Genomic DNA, 23,485 nt, shown 5'->3' with positions numbered 1-23,485 from the left:
AACTCCTAAATCACTAGTCCCCAATATGCTTTTCATCTCTTTTCTTTCTCACTAAACCTCGATACATTTCCAGAAGAAAAGTACTTTTCTTTTAACTTAAATTTCTGAAACTCTGGGGTTTTTTTAGAATTAATTTTTTGTTTTTTGGCCACACCACGCAGCATTGAGAAAAGGGCTTCCCTGGTGGCTCAGCAGGTAAAGAATCTGCCTGCCAACACAAGAGACATGGGTTAAATCCCTGGGTTGGGAAGATCCCCTGGAGAAGGAAATGGCAACCCACTCCAGTATTCTTGCCTGCGAAATCCCACGCACAGAGGAGCCTGGCGTCTCAAAAGAGCAACTAAACAAGTAGGCATGTGGGATCTCCATTTCCTCACCAGGGATCAAACCTGTGCCCCCTACAGTGGAAGCAAGGAGTCCTAACCACTGGATCACCAGGGAAGTCCCAAACTATGGGTTTTGAATGGGACTACACTGAACCTATAGATCAATTTGGATAGAAACGCCACCTTAACAATATTATATCTCCCAACCTGACAACATGGTGTATCTCTTATTTAATCTGAGTGTAAGGATATTCTTCTAAAGAACCACAGTCAGAAAATGTCATGCTGATTCAGAATTGTATAATACAAAACCCATCTTCAAATTTTTCCAATTATCTCAATAATGTCTCTGTTTTTTTGGCCACACTGCATGTCTTGCCCGACCAAAGATCAAACCCGGGCCCCCTCAGTAAAAGTGCTGAGTCCTAACCACTGGATCACCAGGGAATTTCGCAATAATTCTTTTTTTTTTTTTTTTTAAAGAAACATTTATTTATGGCTGCATTGGGTCTTGTCGCTGTGGAAGGGCTTTCTCTAGTTGCAGCAAGCAGGGCCTTCTCACTGCAGTGGCTTCTCTTGTTGCAGAGCAGGGGCTCTAGAGCTCTCGGGCCTCAGCGGCTACAGCGTGTGAGCTCAGCAGTTGTGGCACATGGGCTTAGTTGCTCCCCAGCATGTGGGATCTTCCCAGACCAGGGATCGAACCTGGGTCCCATGCATTGGTACGCGGATTCTGAACCACTGGACCACCAGGAAAGTCCAACAACCCTTTTTTTAAAGTCCAGGATCCACTCAAGGATCATTTACTGCATTTAGTTGGCATATTTTTAGCTGTTTTTAACCCAGAACAACTCTCTAGGTTTTGTGATTTTTGTCCTTCATGAAACTAACAGACGAATGTCAAGTCTCCAGGCCAGCTGTTTTGCAGAATGAACCTTAATTTAGATCTGTTTGCTTGTGTTCTGCAAGATATAAAGGCTTGTGTTCAGGTTAAACTTGGTTTTGGCTGGAATATTACGTCTTTCTCAGCTAATCACATTAGGAGGTACAGTGTCAGTCTGTTCCATTGGCAATGCTGAGTTTGATCATTCAGTTCAACTTCTGTCCACCAGCGCTATAAAGGTATCCCCAAGTAATCTGTAGGGTGATAGTTTGAGACTGTGTGAAATATCCTGTTTCTTACCAAAATATGCCAGGTTTTAGCATCCATTGATGATTCTCGCACAAATCACATGTTATTTTAATGGTTGTAAACTGAAGACAGAACACTAACATTTATTAGTTGTCTTTCCCTATTTATGTATTTTTGGCTGCCCTGGCTCTTCGTTGCTGCTTTTCTCAACAGGCTTTCTCTAGTTGTGGCAAGTGGGTGTTAGCCTCTAGTTGCGGTGCTCGGGCTTCTCATTGTGGTGGCTTCTCTTGTTGCGGAGCCCGGGCTCAGGAGTCGTGGTGCACAGGCTTAGATGCTCCACAACATGTCGAATCTTCCTGGACCAGGGATCGAACCCGTGCCCCTACACTGGCAGGTGGATTCTTAACCACAGAACCACCAGGCAAGCCCCTAGTTATCTTGTCTAAAGAAAAGCTTTCCATTCTTCTCTCTACTTCTTTATAATCTTTTGTATCAGTATGGCCTTAGGGAGTCTCCTGCACTTCAGGTGGGCTCTTTACCACTGAGCCACCAGAGAAGTCTTCTACATGGCTTTCAGTTCAGTTCAGTTACTCAGTCGTGTCCGATTCTTTGCGACCCCATGGACTGCAGCATGTCAGGCTTCCCTGTCCATCACCAATTTCTGAAGCTTACTCAAACTCATGTCCATCCAGTCAGTGATGCCATCCAACTATCTTATCCTCTGTCATCCCCTTCTCCTCCTGCCTTCAATCTTTCCCAGCACCAAGGTCTTTTCAAATGAGTCAGTTCTTTGCATCAGGTGGCCAAAGTATTGGAGTTTCAGCTTCAGTATCAGTCCTTCCAATGAATATTCAGGACTGATTTCCTTTAGGATGGACTGGTTGGATCTCCTTGCAGTTCAAGGGACTCTCAAGAGTCTTCTCCAGCACCACAGTTCAAAAGCATCAATTCTTTGGCGCTCAGCTTTCTTTATAGTCCGACTCTCACATCCATACACGACTACTGGAAAAGCTATAGCTTTGACTAGACAGACTTTTGTTGGCAAAGTAATGTCTCTGCTTTTTAATATGCTGTCTAGGTTGGCCATAGCTTTTCTTCCAAGGAGCAGGCGTGTTTTAATTTTATGGCTGCAGTCATCATCTGCAGTGATTTTGAAGCCCTCCAAAATAAAATCTCTCACTGTTTCCATTATTTCCCATGGCTTTACCTGAGATCAAATGAGTAGGAATCAGAATTGAGCTAAGTGTTTTTATCATTGGTCTAGTGTTTGTACACCATTATATGGGCACAGAATGTTCTTCCTCTACATATTGAAGGGAGGGAGACATCGTGGCAGATGTTGCTGGTTGCCTGTTCTATGGCCATTTCCCTTTTGTTCTCACTAGGGGCACTGGAATGATACCAGATGAGAAAGAGGCCTTTCTTCTGAGTTCAGTGTGTTCCCTGCTCGTTCCTGAGGCACACTGTGGCTAACAGGGTGCAGGACACCTAGTAGCCCTTATCCCTAGGGAATTTCAGCATCACCTCCTCACCCTCACTCTGTGAGTGGCTTCCCACGAAGAGGTTCCCAGCAACTTTTGTCTCACCTAATCCATTCTCAAAACTCAACCAAAATCATCTCTTTCAAACAGAGATTTAAGGCGGATGGTGGTGATGGCTGCACAACAAGGTAAATGTACTTAATATACTTGAACTGAACTGAATACTTAAAATGATTAAACTGGTAGATTTTGTTATAGGTCTTTTGCCATAATTAAAACACACACACATACAACCTAGTTGTTTCCCTCCCTAACTGTGCAATAGTTTACTCTTGCATAACTCTTAACCATAGCCTAGAAAAGTGCAGTATTTTCTCACTTGATCAATGCCTCTTATTCTCATACCCCTGTTCTACATACCCTATTCAGAGTCCCTTATATTCGCCAGGCCTCCTCCTATCACAGAGCTGTTCACAAATCCAGTTCTTATGCCAAGAACACATTTTCTTCCTCTATTAGCTTTTCGTAATTCTTCAAACCTCAGTTTAAACATCACTTCAGTGGCTCTCCAGTTAGGTAAAATATTCCTATTTAAAGTTCTCTTTAACAGACATACAAATACTTAAGAGTTGTCATTTTTTACTTCTTTTTGTGATCACTTGATGAACGCCTCTCCCCTTCTCTAAACCATAAGCTTCCACGAGGGCAAAGACCTGTATTTGGCACACTGTTGTTGTTGTTCAGTCGCTAAGTCAGGTCTGACTCTTTGCAACCCCATGGACTGCAGCACACCAGGCTTCCCTGTCCTTCACTATCTTCTAGAGTTTTCTCAAACTCACGTCCATTGAGTCGGTGACGCTATTCAACCATCTCATCCTCTGTCGCCCCCTTCTACTCCTGACCTCAGTCATTCCCAGCATCAGGATGTCTGCACTCAAATATCTGTACAAGGAATAAACGATTTGTAAGACTCACATGCAATTCCATCAGGGAGACACTAGGAGGCACCTCTGCTACATTTGCACTGAAGTAACTTTGATCATTATCAGTACAAATTTTGATAAGCAAACTTCTCTCCCAAAAAGCTAGAAGAAAAATGACTATTAACCATAACAATGGTGCTAAATACTATGATTTTACTATGGGCCAATAAGAATTACCATGCAACAAGTTAAACTTTAGAAACAAAAGCTAGAACTTAATTTCTTATATTTTTCCCCCATGTGCCAGAATAAAGACAGGTAAAGTGATAGTAACAAAGCATTTCTTTTAGCTTAAATATTCAAATCTAAAGGATATTATCTTTTTAATGCTCTATACCTTAAACTTAATATACAGTACTGTATGTCAGTTAAATCTCAATAAAGGTATTTGAGGTGAAAATATGTGATAGAAAAATAAAGAGAAAAAGCAGAAATGATGTTTCTCATTACTGAAACAATATCATCTCTCCCATAAGTCTTTTTATATGAAAAGATTCATTTATTTCCATACATTTGTTTACAAAATTATGTTAATGCAATTGTCATAGGACATTACTATAACAATTCTATTTTATCTCCTACATGGTGTTTGCACTGGTTGAGTGGATCTTTCCCATAAACTGTGATTTATTTCTTCCCTTTTTAAAACAACAGTAGCAAACCCTCTCTTGGGTTTTGACTCTAGCTACAGCCCCATCTCTCCTTTCCAAACTCCTAGGAAGAGTGTCTAAAACTTGTTATATCAAAATTTCCTCTTCTCACTCTTTCTTGAACCAACTCCAGTCACAACTGTGGTCTTACTATCCAACCAAAAGCTACTTTGTCAAGGTCACCAATGACTTTCACATCACCTCTCAAGTCTTTGCTTTACCTGAGCTTTCAACAGTATCTGAAATACATTTTTTTTAAATTGAGGTATAACTGACATATAAGGAAATACTTACCTTCTTGAAATACTTTATTCTCTTAGTTTTTAGGACACTCTCCTGAACTGTCTTGTATTTTACTTGTGGCTCTTTCTGTCTTGTCTTACCTCATTCCTCCATTCATGCCCCTACCTCTTAACAGTGAGAGTATCTCAGGGCTCAGTCACTGGACCTTTCCCTGTTTCTTCCCCTCCCCTTTTCTACCTACACTCAATCCCTTGAATCAGCCACAAACTGATGTCTTTAGCTTAGCTCACACTAGCTGATTCCCATAACCAGAAGCCAAATGGCTATCACCGCTTCAGTATCTGATAAGCACCTTAAAGGTAACTTGTCTGAAACTGAACTCCTGACTGCCCCCTACTAATGCACTCCAGTCTCTGCTACATCAGTTAATGGCAACTCTTCCTTTCAAGTTCTTCAGTTTGAAAAAAGAAATCATAAAAGGACACTCCGGATTGTTGTTCCTTCTGCCTGAATTCTCATGCCCCAGTCACCCACGGGCCTCCATGCCCTCATCTCTTCCCTCCAGTGTCATCTCTTCAGACCTCCTCTGACCATTCCATTTAAAATTATAACTCCCACCTCCCACAATGTTTCCTGCTTTATCTTTCATGTCAGCACTTTTCACTGTATATCACAATATTTATTCTACTTATTTATTTTAGTTTATCATGTTTCCCCCTACTAGAAAGTAAGATCCATGGGTCAAGAAATCTTCACCTGTTTCGTTCACTGCAGAATCCTCAAAACTTAGAGCAGTACCTGTAACACAGCAGGCATTGAGAACTACACACATTATTTCTTTCTCTAGATAGTTAACAAATGTTGAAACTAAGCTAAGGGAAAAAAAATCACATCACTCAAGATCTCTTCAAATACACACTAATCTATTAATTTTGTATTGATTAATATATCCTGCAAAAAACCCCATCTAATGGTATTATTCAGCCTCCACCTCCCCACCCTTGTTGTTGTTCATTTGCCCAGTTGTGTCCGACTCTTTGTCACCCTATGGACTGCAGAAAGCCAGGCCTCTCTGTCCCTCACCATCTCCTGAAGTTTTCCCAATTACATGTCCATTGCATCGGTGATGCCATCCATCAATCTCATCCTCTGACACCCCCTTTTTCTTCTGCTCTCAATCTTTCCCAGCATCAGGGACTTTTTCAGTGAGTCAGCTATTCACATCAGATGACCAAAATACGGGAGCTTCAGCTTTAGCATCAGTCCCTCCAACGAATATCCAGGGTTAATTTCCCTTAAGGTTGACTGATTTGATCTCCTTGCTGTCCAAGGGACTTTCAGGAGTCCTCGAGCACCACAGTTTGAAGACATCAACTCTCTGGCATTCTGCCTTCTTTACGGTCCAGCTCTCTCAACCCTAGGTGACCACTGGGAAGACCATAGTCTTGACCATACGAACTTTTCTCGGCAAAGTAATGTCTCTGCTTTTCAACACACTGTCTACGTTTGTCATAGCTTTCCTGTCAAGAAGCAATCGTCTTCTGATTTCACAGCTGCAGTCACCATCCGCAGTGATCTTAGAGCCCAAGAAAAGGAAATCTGTCACTACTTCTACCTTTCGCCCCTCTGTTTGCCATGAAGTAATGGGGCCGGACTCCATGATCTTAGTTTTTTTAATATTTAATTTTAAGCCGGCTTTTTCACTCTCCTCCTTCACCCTCAAGAGGCTCTTTGGTTCCTCTTCACTTTCTGCCATTTCCCCACCCTTACACCATCCCAATAAAAACCAATGGAGTACGTAATAGAGAAACTTGACTTAGTCGCAGTTCATAAGAGAAATATCTAGAGATTTGAGCTTAATAAGCCAACTAACGTGAAAAGATTACTAAAAGCTAATGACAGTCATGATTCTAAAACTTCATTATCACAAGTACAATGCTCAGGGAGTAGGAACTACATATTTCCACTGTACTTCAAACTGATCAGACCACATCTTGCAGTGACCTCAATTCTGGAATCACATTTATTGAGGGAAACACCTAGAGGAATAGGATAAGACTAATGAAAGGTCTGAAATTAGCCTCCAGAAACATGCTAGCCAATTCTGAATAGGTAAATATGACTGTCATCATGCAAAAAGAAAAGGTAAGTACGCTGCCCCGCCTGAAAGATTCATGGAGACAGATTTTAACTCATAGAACTGTCTAATAATGCAACAATTTGTACTTAAAAACATAAAGATTACTGAAGATATTCATGTGTGCTGAATTACTTATCTGAATTACTCCAGCACTGTATTTGAACAGAGCAGGAATGTTAGAAATAGGAACACCAGTTGGTTTTTCTGCTCTTTTTGCTGCTCCTTCACCTGCTCCTTCTCCTCCTCTCTATAATCACTTAAGGGTTTCAAGGCTTACGTGAAAAGCAAGGCGCACACACACACTTCACATATACCAGATAAACTGGCATCTGCTTTTCTAAACTGAAGTTCACTTTACTTTTGAACCTGGAGTAAGACCTTGCCCTCAGTCTATGTTGAGTTCCCCAAGAAACTTCCCTCCGTTCTTCAGTAATATTAATTCTTTCCCTCCCATGCCCTCGGGAGCTCACAAATGCTACAAACGGCAATAGTTAACTTGAAATTTACCATCTACCTGAAAAGTAAATAGAAGCTGACGATCACTTTCCCCCCTCTTTTTTCCTTGCTAACAATTGGAGGGTCAATTATATCACATATATACTAAGAGTGAATGGCCTGGGTAACTAAGACAAAAATCTATAAAATAGATGAAGTGCTTAGAAACTGCTACAGGCCCCCTAAGTGGCACCCTGACCTCCAATGTTATTACCCTATAATTTTAGCCATTATGATCCTTTAAAAACAAAGTGGATCATGTCACTGCCCTACTTTGAGTGAGTGAAGTCGCTCAGTCGTGTCCAACTCTTTGAGACCCCCTGGACTGTAGCCCACCAGGCTCCTCCGGCCATGGGATTCTCCAGGCAAGAATACTGGAGTGGGTTGCCATTTCCTTCTCCAGGAGATCTTCCCGACCCAGGGATTGAACCCGGGTCTCCCGCATTGGAGGCAGACGCTTTAACCTCTGAGCCACCAGGGAACCCAACTTAAGTAAACAACAACAATAACAACAACATTTATACAGCATTTACTATGTGCCAGGCACTATTTTAAGCACTTTGCATGTGTTAAGTTACCAATACCAACAACACTATGAAGAAGGCCCCACTTTACAGCTGAAAAAACTATCACAATATATTAAGTAATTTGCTCAAGTCTGTACAGTAAATGACAACACTGGGACTGGAACCTAGGAACTGTGGCTCCACAGTCTACCTCTTAACCACTAGGGTTTATTTTCTCTCCTACTCTTCAATCCCTTCCCAAGATCATTTAAAAAAAAACTTCCTTATCATGCTCTAAAAAGCCTTGCAGGATTTAGTCCTTGCCTACCACCCATAATGTCTTCATCACACTTCTTACCTTAGTCTGTACCACCCTTCTTAATGAGGCAAGCGTCCTCATTTCCACCCTCATTTTAAATCTCTACCTTCTCTCTCTCAATAAAGATGAGGAGTCCTTTCCTTCCAGCATTAGGGTTCTTTGCATACAAACGACAATTTCCAGCTCAGGTTAACTTAGGTCAGGGTACTTCCAAACAATTAGGCAGGAAAACCCAATCACGTCAATGAGCACTGCTAAAGGAGGTTAATTATCACCTGGATGTATTCATTCCAACCAGGTTTCTTGGTTTTAAATTTTGATCCTTACTGGATTCACAATTCAAAATCATGGAACAGGGAATCTAACTGATCCAGTTGGGGTCATATGCCTGAACATTTATGTTTTACAAAAGGACCCTGAATAGGAATGTCTAAACTAAGACTGCACAGAGTAGGAAAGATACAGTTTCCCAAAAGGGAGTCAAGACATTATTTAGTAGGAAAAAAGAATATGTGCCAACAACCCCCACCACGATTCCTCCCAAATCAAATGTCCACCAATTGCCTAATGGCCTCTGCAAGTGTTATGCCTTTGCTTTGACTTGGCTCCTTTTCCTCCTTCAGGTCTTATTCAAATATCACTTTTTAAAAGAATCTTTCTTAATCATCCTTTCCAAAGTACTTCTCCTGGCCACCCGCTATCCCTCCCACCAACTACTGGTATATCATATTGCTTAATTCCTTGTTGATCCTTTTTAAAAGAATTTTCTCATTTGCTTATTATCAATCCTCCCCATTAGATTATAGGGTCCATGAAGGTTGGGACTACATGTATTTGATCAAATACCAAAGCTGAACAAGCAACAGTAGCATGATCTTTTAAAAAACACAAATGAGATAATATTACTCTTTAGCTTAATATCCTTTAATGTTTCCCAGTAACCTTAGTTTAGAAGAAAAATATCTAATGTTTACATTTGCCTCAATTAACTCCCAACTTTTGATAATTCCTAGAACATGCCAAGCTCTTTCCCAATTCAGGATCCATGCCTAGAATATTCTTCAACAGGCTCTTCACAACAATACCTGATTCTCAGCCATCACATCTCAGCTAAAATAACACTTCCTAAAAGGAGCATTTCCATCACACTACCTAAGATAGATTTTCCCTTCTAAATTGTTCTTTATCACAGAAACCCTCTGATTTCTTTCTTTCTTTCATATTTCCTAATCTGTAATTATTTCATGTACAAGCTTCAGTTCAGTTTAGTCACTCAGTCGTGTCCAACTCTCTGCCACCCCATGAACTCCCGGAGCTTACTCAAACTCATGTCCATTGAGTCAGTGATACCATCCAACCATCTCATTCTCTGTCATTCCCTTCTCTTCCTGCCTTCCGTCTTTCCTGGCATCAGGGTCTTTTCTAGTGAGCCAGTTCTTCACATCAGGTGGCCAAAGTATGGCAGTTTCAGCTTCAGCATCAGTCCTTCCAATGATACTCAGGACTGATTTCCTTTAGGATGGACTGGTTGGATCTCCTTGCAGTCCAAGGGACTCTCAAGAGTCTTCTCCAACACCACAGTTCAAAAGCATCAATTCTTTGGCGCTCAGCTTTCTTTATAGTCCAACTCTCACATCCATACGTGACTACTGGAAAAACCATAGCTTTGACTAGACAGACCTTTGTTGGCAAAGTAATGTCTCTGCTTTTTAATATGCTGTCTAGGTTGGTCATAGCTTTTCTTCCATGGAGCAAGCGTGTTTTAATTTCATGGCTACAGTCACCATCTGCAGTGATTTTGGAGCTCAAAAAAACAAGTCAGTCACTATTTACAGTACAGTGTACAAGCTTACCTTTTACAATGTACACGCTTACCTTTTACAATGTACAATTGTACCTTTTACAATGTACAAGCTTACCTTTTAAAAAACCTGAAATATAATTGACCTGCAATATTATACTAGGTTCAGGACAGGTTTACTTCTTTATCACCCATCTCCCCAACTACTTATTCTTGCTCCCTGAGGGCAGAGTGTACCTGTATCATCACTCCAATACTTAATACAGTACCAGGAGCCAAGTCAGTGCTCAAGTGTCTTTAGAGGAAGAAGGAGAGAAGGAAAAAAAGTGGTGTTTCTAAGAGAAATTTTCTTTACAAGAAAACTAGTACATCCAAAGGAGAAGGCAACGGCACCCCACTCCAGTACTCTTGCCTGGAGAATCCCAGGGATGGCGGAGCCTGGTGGGCTGCCATCTATGGGGTCACACAGAGTCGGACACGACTGAAGTGACTTAGTAGCAGCAGCAGCAGTACATCCAAAGTAAGATATTTCTATAGTTACAGTCCTCTAGCCTTCCTTCCAAAACAAGATAGAACAGGAAATAAGTATGTTAATTTTGTCACAATTTACAGACTAGAGATCTCTTCAAGAAAATTAGAGATACCAAAGGAACATTTCATGCAAAGATAGGCTCGATAAAGGACAGAAATGGTAAGGACCTAACAGAAGCAGAAGATATTAAGAAGAGGTGGCAAGAATACACAGAGGAACTGTACAAAAAAGATCTTCAAGACCCAGATAATCGCAATGGTGTGATCACTCACCTAGAGCCAGACATCCTGGAATGTGAAGTCAAGTGGGCCTTAGAAAGCATCACTACGAACAAAGCTAGTGGACGTGATGGAATTTCAGTTGAGCTATTTCCAATCCTCAAAGATGATGCTGTGAAAGTGCTGCACTTGATATGCCAGCAAATTTGGAAAACTCAGCAGTGGCCACAGGACTGGAAAAGGTCAGTTTTCATCCCAATCCCAAAGAAAGGCAATGCCAAAGAATGCTCAAACTACCACACAATTGCACTCATCTCACATGCTAGTAAAATAATGCTCAAAATTCTCCAAGCCAGGCTTCAGCAATACGTGAACCGTGAACTCCAGATGTTCAAGCTGGTTTTAGAAAAGGAAGAGGAACCAGAGATCAAATGGCCAACATCCACTGGATCATCAAAAAAGCAAGAGAATTCCAGAAAAACATCTATTTCTGCTTTATTGACTATGTCAAAGCCTTTGACTGTGTGGATCACAATAAACTGTGGAAAATTCTAAAAGAGATGGGAATGCCAGACCATCTGACCTGTCTCTTGAGAAACCTGTATGCAGGTCAGGAAGCAACAGTTAGAACTGGACAAGGAACAACAGACTGGTTCCAAATAGGAAAAGGAGTACGTCAAGGCTGTATATTGTCACCCTGCTTATTTAACCTATATGCAGAGTACATCATGAGAAACGCTGGGCTGGAAGAAACACAAGCTGGAATCAAGACTGCTGGGAGAAATATCAATAACCTCAGATATGCAGATGACACCACCCTTATGGCAGAAAGTGAAGAAGAACTAAAGAGCCTCTTGATGAAAGTGAAAGAGGCGAGTGAAAAAGTTGGCTTAAAGCTCAATGTTCAGAAAACCAAGATCATGGCATCTGGTCCCATCACTTCATGGGAAATAGATGGGGAAACAGTGGAAATAGTGTCAGACTTTATTTTTCGGGGCTCCAAAATCACTGCTGATGGTGACTGCAGCCATGAAATTAAAAGATGCTTACTCCTTGGAAGGAAGGTTATGGCCAACCTAGATAGCATATTTAAAAGCAGAGATATTACTTTGCCAACAAAAGTCCGTCTAGTCAAGGCTATGGTTTTTCCAGTGGTCGTGTATGGATGTGAGAGTTGGACGGTGAAGAAAGCTGAGCGCCAAAGAATTGATGCTTTTGAACTGTGGTGTTGGAGAAGACTCTTGAGAGTCCCTTGGACTGCAAGGAGATCCAATCAATCCATCCTAAAGGAGATCAATCCTGGGTGTTCATTGGAAGGACTGATGTTGAAGTTGAAACTCCAATACTTTGGCCATCTCATGCGAAGAGTTGACTCATTGGAAAAGACCCTAATGCTGGGTAGGATTGGGGGCAGGAGGAGAAGGAGACGACAGAGGATGAGATGGTTGGATGGCATCACCGACTCGATGAACATGGGTTTGGGTAGACTCCGGGAGTTGGTGATGGACAGAGAGGCCCGGCGTGTTGCAATTCATGGGGTCACAAAGAGTCAGACACGACTGAGTGACTGAACTGAACTGAACTTTGCTAGCTAATGAAAAAGAAAAAAGAGCTTTGAAGGCTCTTAAGAGAAATTCGAAGGGCTGAAGCAGGAAAGGACATTTAGAAATAGTTTTAAGGGTAACATCAAGCCTAGGCATACATTTACTTCCTTAGGAATAAATGGAAACTATCAGAACATTGAATACAACTCAGGATCAAAGAGCAAATGGCACGGAAATCCATACTTTAACCTCCCCCTCAATTAGGTTTTCAATCATTTACTACAGTATCATATTTATACACTCAGTATGTGCCAAATGAGGATTTAACTCTCAGTCTTGTCTTTTATTTTACCACCATACGCTGTAGAACATCCAAGATGGTTTCACCAAACAGAAGTCCTACTTACCAAGTGCTCTGGCTACTGCCAGAAAGGGAATCTGGTCAATGACCGTGCTCCTCCTCACAGGTCCACTGTGAGTGAGCCGAGGCCGTTTCCAAACCACACGGTTCACCCCAGACTTGTTCATCACACTGAAAGAGAAGAGTTCACAGAAATACACTAAGTGATCACAATATACCAACTCAAGTAGTTTCACATGTTAAATAACTATTACAATCAGATTATATTATCACAAAATAATGACTCATCTGCTTTAGACACAAAGATGCATAAACCAAAGTTCCTGTTCATAAGGCAAAGACAAAATAGGATAGATGAAGATGAGAATTTGGAGATTATTCAGGGAGCACAGAGGAAGAGAAATGAGTAGATAGCATGTATATAAAAGCAAGATAATTTGATAACTGAGAAAACTGAGGGAAGGAAGAAGTGTTTACAAAAGAAGAGGGAATACACAAAAGAAGTCGAAAAGGTTGTATAGTTTTTGAAGGATATAAGGGTATTGAAAACAGAACTTCAGTTTTAGTATTTTTGATGTGAGGAATTAATAAGAAATGCCTCAGTAGAAATATCTATGTATTTAGATATTTCTGCATTTAGAAATGTGAGACTAGACCTTGGAAACAGATCAGCTGTAGAGAGAGAGAGATCTGGAAGTTAAAGAACAAGAAAACCCTCCTAGAAATTTGGTGTAGGAGCAAGAGAAATGTGTAATTAATACATAGAGTAGTTAGTACACTCCCGGGTGCCTAACATATTGAAATATGGTCAAATATTTCAGCAAAGAAGTAATACTAAAAACACAGTGGAGATGGTCTCTCAATCTATGCCCGAATGACTGAAATGGGAAACTGGCCCTTAAATCAATTTAACCATAATCTGCCTGGAATTAAAAAAAATAAATAAATAAAAGAAAAATGTTTCCCTGGATGGTTTAAAAAAGTTGAGGGGAAGAGTGGCAAAGAGCATTTCCAAGAACAAATATTAGCTTGCCTGATGTCAGGTTTACCTGACAGATACATGCACAAGACCAGAGTCCTGACTCTCAAAGATAGATGACGTTAAGGTTATCAAATTAAGTCTTCACACTTAGGTCCCACGTGCACACTGATACCCTCTGATTTTCTGAAATTTCTGAAATTTCAGTCTGAAAAGTCTGAAATTTCATTTCTTCTACAGCAGGTCAGCTGACAATCATCTGTGGTCTTCTTGTCAACTTACTATTCTCCTTATTAATGAGTACTATGACATCCTGATGTATATGTGAGTCTCAACAGTTTATACTATGTTGACTGTGAGTAGCATGACTCTGTCCCCCTAAACTTGATGAACTCAGAAACTAAACTGGCTTCCGGATACACAAAGCAGAAGACGGGACAGATAATGGCGACCATCTCCACAGGAATGTCGCCAAGAAATGTTGTGGATGTCAGCAGCAGCCAGCCAGTTCACCTCCATCGCTTTTCTACTTCTGCTCTAACCTCAAAGGAATGAAGATACTAGAGAAGAGATAACAAATGGAATAAAAGGTCAAACAGACACAAAGGCATAAATATTTATAAATGAGAAAAAAAATCTTCCTCTGAGTCCAGAAAAACATAAATACAGCCTCAACCATCTTTCTAAAGTAGAAAACAAGCCTCATGAGACAAGGGCAGGCCAGGAGCCTTAAGCAGCCCTGTCTCACCAGACTTCCTGCAGTGATGGAAACGCTCACTCTGCACATTCTAACATGTAGCAGCCACCAGCCATGACCAGCTACTGAGCTCTCTCAATCTGGCTAGGGCAAATGAGGAACTGAATTTTTAATTTAACTTTAATTTATTTATATTTAAGTTCAAACAGTTCAAACATGGGGCTACAATAACCAGAAAGAACAGGAGGGGAATGAAACAAGTAAGGAACATGGCAGAAAATTTGGTCAATGTTAACACAAAGGAGAAATTCAAGAGAGTTGCTCATTTACTCTCCCTTTTGAGAATTAATTTGTAATGCTGAAAGCAACATTGTTCTAGGTCATAGTAAGAGTCAGCCAAGGCGGTTACCTTTTTTTTTTTGAGGCTGTAATTGCTTTTATTGGGGCGAGCGCGGCAGGCCCGCCGTGGTCAGGTAAGTGTTCCGCCCTCGGAGGCAGCGAAGCCGGGCGCCTCCACGCGCTACCTCCCCCAGAGAGGGGAACAGGCGACGCTCAGTCCCAGGGCGGAGGCGGGGGCGGAGCCGCCAGGGCCCAGGCGAGGGAGCAGGAGCGGCAGCACCGGCTGGACCGCCCCGGCGGCGTCCCGGGGCCCACTCGGGGCTTGAGGCTACCTGGGAGAGGCAGGCAGCACCCGGGGGAGGGGAGTCCCGCAGGCCTTGGGGAAGCAGAAGCCTACGGGGGGGGGCCCTGCCGTACCTGGCTGGCACGCCTGAGCGCTGAGCAGTGGCGAGCCTTTCACCAGGAGGGTCTGTCTCCCACCCCAGGTCTGCGTCCTTGGGGCCTGGGGTGCGAAAGGGGACACAGTAGGCACTTACTAGGGAGCTGAGGCTGGAGGGCTGAAGCCAGGGGCCTGGGGTCTGGGGGCCTGGCCTGGGCCGGCTGGGTCTGCTCGGGGACCTCGCCCTCCCGTGGGGAAGGGGCTTCCTGAGCAGCCTAGGAGACAAGGGACTCGCTGGCGCCCCCGCATAGCAAGCGGGTCGGTCCTGGAGACACAGAGGCGCTGGTCCCGACGGCCCTGCTGCTCCGTGCTCCGTCCCCTGCCCAGGCAGGTCGGACTGGGGCTGGTCTACGGGGCTGGGGGAACGTCGCCCAGACGGAAGCCCCTGGGGAGACGGAGGGCTGAAATTGGGGGGTGGTTACTTTTTATTTTATTCTTTCTTCAAAGCTGACCCTCAAAAAGCAAACAATAAAGACTAAATCTACCGTTCATGGACTTCCCCTGGCAGTCCAGTGGTTAAGACTCTGCTCTTCCGATGCAGGAGCCTGGGTTCTATCCCTGGTAGGGATCGAAGATCCCCCAGGCTGTGTGGCCTGACCAAAAAAAAAAAAAAGAGAGAGAGAGAGAGAAAAAGACAAAAAGTGTTTGTTGCTGTCCAAATCTTTGCTAATATCCAACCGAAATACCATTCACAAGAAACTATGAAACACAAGAGTTACGCGAAAAGAGATACCAACATTCTGCCTTCCTTTATGCCCTATCGCTCTTTCCTAAACCCACTCCCTAAAAAGTAAGGCTTGCGAGCGTGCCATGCTCAGTCACTTCAGTCGTGTCCAACTCTGCAACCCTACGGACTGTAGTCCGCCAGGCTCCTCTGTCCATGGGATTCTCCAGGCAAGAATACTGGAGTGGGTTGCCATGGCCTCCTCCAGGGGCTCTTCATACCCAGGGATCAAACCTGAATCTCTTACATTTCCTGCATTGGCAGGCAGATTCTTTACCACTGGGCCACCAGGGAAGCCCCAAAGTAAGACTTAACATTAAGTAATTACAGTAGCTACCTACATTGCTTTCAACGTAACACTCCTAGGCGCTCTCTTGACACTTAATATTCAAAGTTATTATGGTCTCTGTGTATAAACACTGACAGAGGAACAAATGACAAAATAAGGGCAGTGGCTAAAACAAAGTTTTACATTCAGTATCAAAAACCCAAAGCAGTGTTGTAAAAGATGCTGTTTCTCTTGCACTTCCTGCCATTGTCCTGTGTGATTAAAAGGCATACACAAAGGATCAGCCTGATAGCAGAGGCTGACTGAGAAGCAACAGAAGGCTGGGAAAACAGAGCACTGGCCAGTTGCCTAGGGTGAGGACAGAAGGAAAGGAGGAAATAACTTATAACAAAACAGCTCAATTTGTGCAAAAAGACACCTGCTCTCAAATGGCAAAGAGCTCGTCCAGCTGTCCAGATGGTATTTTAAGTAACAGCACAAAACCCATAAACTCAAAGAAAAAATTAAATACAAATACATAATTTAAAATTTCATAGAAAAAAATAAAGAATAGTGAAGAAAAAGATTTTTTACAAGACTAATGAGAGGAATCAGCCCTACCAATATTAAAAATTATAATAAAGCCTCAATTTTAAAAAAGTATGGTACTGGTATTTAAGAATGCCCAGAAAATGGCCCCAATGTTGGGTGGGCCAAAAAGTTTGGTCAGGTTCTACCATAACATCATATGGGAAAACCTGAAAGAACTATTTTTTTTTGGCCAGCCCAATATATATGATTGCAAAGCTCACTTTGCATAACTACCAGTAGTGGTTTCAGATACATACTGACCTTCACACTTATAGGACCTAATAAACTATAGCATGAAACCAGGTTCACTTAACTTTGCAGGATACAGGACAGGAAACACAGTTTGCCAGAACTGCAGCTCCAGCAGTGCTGCCTTCAGCAGTGATCCTTACATAAATCCAGGAGCCAATTTCCAGCCAATACAAGTGAGCTTCGTAGGCCATAGGAATCTGTGTCTTAAGAGCCCCTGACTTCCTGGTCCCCACACAAGTCCAACTGCATGTACACAGGGCAACCAAGGTCTCTGCTTTCCAAGAGAAATCTGTGGTCCATAGAAATCTTTCCTATCCACCTACAGTTCCATTTGAGGATCCTTCTACAATGAGCAATGTTGCCTTGTAACAGAGTTGACATTCCATATTTATCTTAACCAGGGAAAGAGTGCTAGAAGAGGATAAACTCCAGGTCATCTTCCCACTATGCTATGCTATGCTAAGTCGCTTCAGTCGTGTCCGACTCTGTGCGACCCCATAGACGGCAGCTCACCAGGCTCCGCCGTCCCTAGGATTCTCCAGGCAAGAATACTGGAGTGGGTTGCCATTTCCTTCTCCAGTGCATGAAAGGGAAAAGTGAAAGTGAAGCCGCTCAGTTGTGTCCGACTCTTAGCGACCCCATGGACTGTAGCCTACCAGGCTCCTCCGGCTCCTCCGTCCATGGGATTTTCCAGGCAAGAGTACTGGAGTGGGGTGCCATTGCCTTCTCCGCTTCCCACTATAGAAGGGTTTTATGCCTGGTAAGCCTTCTAATCAGCAAGGAATGGCTGTGGAATTGTTCAAGTGGCTACTGACGACAAGTTAGAAAAAAAATATTAACTTAAATCCCTACTATACAACTTTAAACTTCCAGAGCTATAAGATCAAAATGTAGATGACAAAACCATACATATACTAGAAAAGTGGCTCTTGAAATACGGTTCAGGGACCCCCCCTGGGAGTCCCCCAGGCAATTTCAGGGGATCTACAAGGTCAAAATTATTTTCCTAACAATACTAAGACCATGTGCATACAGTGTTTTTCAACAGCTCTAGAACTTGATTATTGTATGATAAAAGATGTCAATATTTGGATGATCTGCATAACCTGGCTAACCAATATTTTACAAATGACCAATACCTAAGTTTCAAAATCATGCACAGGGACTATATACTTTATGATTCCAACTATGTGGCACTCTGGAAAAGGTAAAACTATGAAGATAATAAAAAGACCAGTGGTTGCCAGGAATAGAAAGGGAGGAAGGGGAAAGGAGGCAGAGTACAGAAGACTCCTAGGACAGTGAAACTATTGGGTATGAAACTATAAAGGTAGACACCTGTCATTACACATCTGTCAAACCCTAGAATGTACAACACCAAAAGCAACCCAAATGTAAACTACTGACTTTGAGTGATAATGATGTGTCAATGTAGGGTCATCAATCGCAATAAATGAACCACTCTGGGGAAGAGAGCTGATAGTGGAAGAGACTAGTCACACAGAGGAGACAGGGACTCCTGTACTTTCTGCTCAATTTTGCTATGAATCTAAAACTGCTCAAAAAATAAAAGTCTATTACAAGATCATGCATGGATAAAGATATTATTTAACCAATGGCTCTTAACTGATAAACCAATGGCTCTCAATGAAAGAATATAAAAAAGTTACTGATAAGATTTCAGACACATTATCAACCTTTAAGAAATTCCCTCTTCATGAAGTTTAGAACAGTATTAAAGAAAAATACCCCCAAAATATGAAAAATATGAAAAAGCTTTGAAAACAGTCTTCCTTTTTTATCTATGTAAAATCTGATTTTACTTTAGATACTGCAACCAAAATACCTTATCACAAAAGTTTGAATGCAGAAGCAAATGTAAGAATCTCACCTACTAAGCCAGACAAGAAAGAAACTAACAAAATTGTAAAACAGTGCCAATCCTCTCAAATGTTTGTTTTGGGGAAACAGCTATTTTTTCATAAAAAAAGTTCTTATGTTAACACATAATGAGCTTAATATTGCTATTTTCCAATAAATTAACAAATATTTGAAAACATCTCCATTTTAATTCCTAATATCATTAAGTCAATACATCTGACCCACATAAACAAAAAAGCTCTTTGAGGGCCCCAATTTTTAAGAATGTAAAGTGTTCCTAAGACCAAAGTATTCATAACTGTTGTATGAGAAGAAAATATAGAAGACTTTTTAACAACCTCCGAGTGAAGGAATTATATATATGGCACAAAAACCAAAAGTCATAACGGTAGACACTGATAAATTTAACTACATTAAAATAAACTTCCACATGGAAAAAAAATTCCAGGAAGCAGAATCAAAAGACAAACTGTGAAAACAACATCTGAAATTCATCACATAATTAGTCTAATTTTTCTAATGTATATGTGGCTCCTATACATTAATACAAAAAGAAGGCCAACTACTCTCCCCCATAAATGAACAAAGATGATACACAAAAACACACAGAAGAGGAAGTCTATATGGCTTTCCAACAAGTAAACAAAATTCAACTTTTCTCAAGATAAATTCAAATGAAAACATCACCAAGATGACTTTTTTTTTAACCTACAACTGGTGATTATCAAAAAGTTCTATAATTATGTTGTCAGGGTCATTCACATATATTGCTGATAGAAATATAAACTGGTACAACCTCCATGGAGACATATAGTTACCAATGTAATTTTATATCCTGCTTATTGTGACCAACAAGCATTCTCCTGTATTATTTGAAATTCCTGACGCGTGTACCCCAATGTTCATTGCAGCACTATTTACAATAGCCAGGACATGGAAGCAACCTAGATGTCCATCAGCAGACGAATGGATAAGGAAGCTGTGGTACATATACACAATGGAATATTACTCAGCCATTAAAAAAAAATACATTTGAATCAGTTCTATTGAGATGGATGAAACTGGAGCCCATTATACAGAGTGAAGTAAGCCAGAAAGAAAAACACCAATACAGTATACTAATGCATATATATGGAATTTGAAAGATGGTAACGATAACCCTATATGCGAGACAGAATAAGAGACACAGATGCATAGAACAGTCTTATGGACTCTGAGGGAGAAGGTGAGGGTGGGACGTTCTGGGACAATAGCATTGAACCATGTATATTATCATATGTGAAACAGAACACCATTCCATGTTCGATGCATGAGACAAATGCTCAGGGCTGGGGCGATGGGATGGCCCAGAGGGATGGGATGGGGAGGGAGGTGGGAGGGGGGTTCAGGATGGGGAACACATGTAAACCCATGGCTGATTCATGTCAATGTATGGCAAAAACTACTACAATATTGTAAAGTAATTAGCCCCCAACTAAAATAAATAAATTTATTTTAAAAAATAAAAATAAAAATAAAATTCCTGGCAGGGAACAGGGGGAATTGGTCAAAGGTACAAATTTCCAGTTATAAGATAAATAAGTACTATGGATGTAATGTACCACATGATGACTATAGTGAACACTGCTATATGATACACAGGAAAGTTGTTATGACAATAAAGCCTAAGGGTTCTCATCACAAAGAGAAATTTTTTTCCCTTTACTTTTTCTCTCTTTTTAGAAATTGTATCTATATGAGAAGATGGAGATTAGTTGAACCTATTGTGGTAATATTTCACAATATAATTAAACCAAACCATCATGTAGCACGTCTTAAATCTACACAATGACATGTCAATTATCTCTCAGTGAAACAGGCAAAAAAATGGTATTTTTAAAAAAAAATTCCTCCTATGTATTGGAGGTCATTATACTAGTCTACCTTTACTTTTTTGTCTGTTTGTTCTGGCCGTGCCATGCAATTTGCAGGATCTTAGTTCCCTGAGGAGGCACTGAACCTAGGCCCTCAGCAGTGAAAGTGCAGAGTCTTAACTACTGAACCACCAGGGAATTCCCTGACCTTTACTTTAACGTTTGAAAATTTTCATAATACCATCATTTTTAAAAATTTTGTTCACATCATATCCACTGTTATAAATATAATTAAATGTAATTAACCATGTTCCAGATGTTGGGCCTTCAAGTTATTTTCAGCTAAATTAATAGTCAATAAACACTGCTGCAATCGATAACTCTATTTAGACATTTTGGTCCACATTTCATATTTCTTCTTTAGAGGAGATTCCTGAAATTACTCAGCCTATATACATTTAAAGTTAGTGGTATGTTGTATTTTGTATAGGTCATACCAATATATAATCCTAGCAACAGGATACCCATTACAATTAAAATATTGCTAACTCAATAACAAAAAATAGAACTTCACTTCAATGTTAAATATTTTTTCAAATGTTTCTACTACTGTTTTTAATTTTTCCTGTCATTCAAATTTCTCCTTTATGCCATCTGAAGGTGGCAGAGTTTTACTGTTTCTCTTACTGATCTTTTGAACTCTTGGTAGTTTAAGGATGTTAATTCTTTCCTTCAGCTTATTATTTCTCTGAAAAAAATTTTTTTCATTTAATAAAAACAAGAATGGAGAAAAAAGTAACAATATTATGGTAAGACTTGAGTTAAATGATTATTTAGAAAACACTGGATTCTGTTTAATTTGCCTCAGATCCTTGATTTTTAAAAAATCAGTATTGGAATGATTATTAAATTTTCTTACGTTATTTCTTCCTCTGCTTTTTAGAATAACCTTGCATTTTAGTTTGTATCATAAAAATACTATGCTTAAATTAATTTACTTCATAGTTTACAAACTGTCTCAAAACACACTGAGAACATAACACAGAGGTTTGTCGCATACAAGACTTAGAAATCAAAGGGGAAAACTGAAGGCTACTTCTAACAAAATTCTATTCCCCAAAATAGATTCAAATTGTTCTATTCTGGAACTCTGAGGGCTGCTTTGTCCAGATTCTGAAGGGCATGCTGATTAGTGTTTATACAAAAGGCTTTAAATAAATCCCTGTATGTTTTGTTACTCGAGTGCCATTAAGATATTATTTCCCTTTGGAGCCATTTATCAGAAATAAATCAGTCAACTCAAAATAATAAAATAAATATGAATATACATGGATACTTTACCAGGCAAGCTAAAAATCTGTAACTTCATTAAAAGGGAGAAGTAGGTCAATCTGGTAAGTAAAGCAGAAAAGGACTAAATAGAACCAAGAGAGGAAAGACAGAGCAGGACAATAATTACCTCCCACCAAGTCCTTCGATTCGTTCTCTTTCCTTGGGAAGTTCTGGCTTATGGTCCTGTGTCACCTCCACAGCTCGGATAAAATCATCCTTGGGGTCATCCTGAATTCCAAGAACCACCCCTGAGTCGCCCACATGAGCAACATACATCTTTAAGCCTCGGATGATGACCACACTGGCAGTTGTCCCTGATGTGCTGGGAAGACCTGTCATAGTCTTTGGCCATTCTGCTGTAATAGAAAAGAAAAAATTTTACTTTCAGGTGTATATATAACTACTGTGGCAGAATAAAAACAGCAACTTATGTTGAATTAGCATGTTAAAATCTGAATTAGCACACAAAAATATTTAAGAAACATATTTTGAAAGCTATTAAAGAAGGCCTTGGGTTAACCCCTTCATTCTTACATTAATAAATTAATTTTATAGATAATGCAATTATATTGTGACCATCAAGGCAATCTTAGGAGAAAAATGTTACATCATAGGTTTAGTAATTCCACGTAAGTCTTAGTCTTAACTACATTTAGTAGCAAGGATATGTTAAAATTTTTGATACAATACTGGCAGCAGCTTATCATCTCTTTATATTAATTTTCTTCAAAAAGATTTTCAGAAAAAGTTACTTGATTTGTTTTTAAAATAACTCTGCTGAATATTCATAACCTAATAAATAACATTTACCAAGCACCTACTGAATACCACTTCCTAGGAGCTTTACCTATGCTAAGAGCTTTACCTATATTATCTAATAACACTAACAATAAGCTAAGATCAGTTCCATTATTTTCATTTTGCAGATGAAGAAACCAAAACTTTAGTTAAGAAAATTGCTCAAAATAACTCAAGTATTTTAAGGAGCAAAGATCCCATGTATCTAATCCCAAAACCTATACTGATTATATTCACTATCATTTAAAACTTCTGAAATATTGTTTGAAATGAAGCAAGGATATGTTAAAATTTTTGATATCATACCGGCAGCAGCTTATCATCTCTTTATATTAATTTTCTTCAAAAAGATTTTCAAAAAAAGTTACTTGATTTGTTTTTAAAATAACTCGTTTTAAAATAAGTCGTTCAGTCATGTCTGACTCTTTGTAACCCCATGGACTGCAGCCCACCAGACTCATCTGTCCACGGGATTTTCCAAGCAAGGATACTGGAGTAGGTTGCCATTTCCTTCCCCAGGGGATCATCCCAACCCAGGGATCGAACCTGGGTCTCCTGCACTACAGGCAGATTTTTTACCAACTGAGCTATAAGAATGAAATAT

At 40.5% G+C, this 23,485-nt stretch overlaps 1 protein-coding gene and 1 long non-coding RNA gene across 5 annotated transcripts in view; both read right to left on the bottom strand.

The window, feature by feature from the left end:
• PPM1D (protein phosphatase, Mg2+/Mn2+ dependent 1D) overlaps window positions 1-23,485 on the bottom strand; it is a 60,001-nt gene that overhangs the window by 17,989 nt on the left and 18,527 nt on the right. The window contains exons 2-4 of one of the 4 annotated variants that reach the window (XM_081585012.1): window positions 22,211-22,439; window positions 15,668-15,775; window positions 12,775-12,899 (exon numbers count right to left, since the gene is read on the bottom strand). In XM_081585012.1, the coding sequence (XP_081441138.1) occupies window positions 12,775-12,899; window positions 15,668-15,775; window positions 22,211-22,439 (462 nt within the window). The remainder of the gene's footprint in view (window positions 1-12,774; window positions 12,900-15,667; window positions 15,776-22,210; window positions 22,440-23,485) is intronic. The other 3 variants (XM_081585013.1, XM_081585015.1, XM_081585016.1) reach the window with 3 other exon arrangements.
• Window positions 789-3,878, bottom strand: LOC145543455 (uncharacterized). The gene is made up of 2 exons (XR_014080723.1): window positions 3,625-3,878; window positions 789-2,195 (listed from the first exon to the last, which is right to left on the bottom strand). It is a non-coding gene; the product is annotated as an uncharacterized LOC145543455 (long non-coding RNA).

This window comes from Giraffa tippelskirchi, chromosome 3 (genome assembly GCF_054371585.1).
Source record: "Giraffa tippelskirchi isolate mGirTip1 chromosome 3, T2T-mGirTip1v1.2.pri, whole genome shotgun sequence".
NCBI classification, from domain to species: domain Eukaryota; kingdom Metazoa; phylum Chordata; class Mammalia; order Artiodactyla; family Giraffidae; genus Giraffa; species Giraffa tippelskirchi.
Note: the sequence above shows the minus strand (reverse complement) of the source record. Positions and strands in the feature narration are given on the sequence as shown.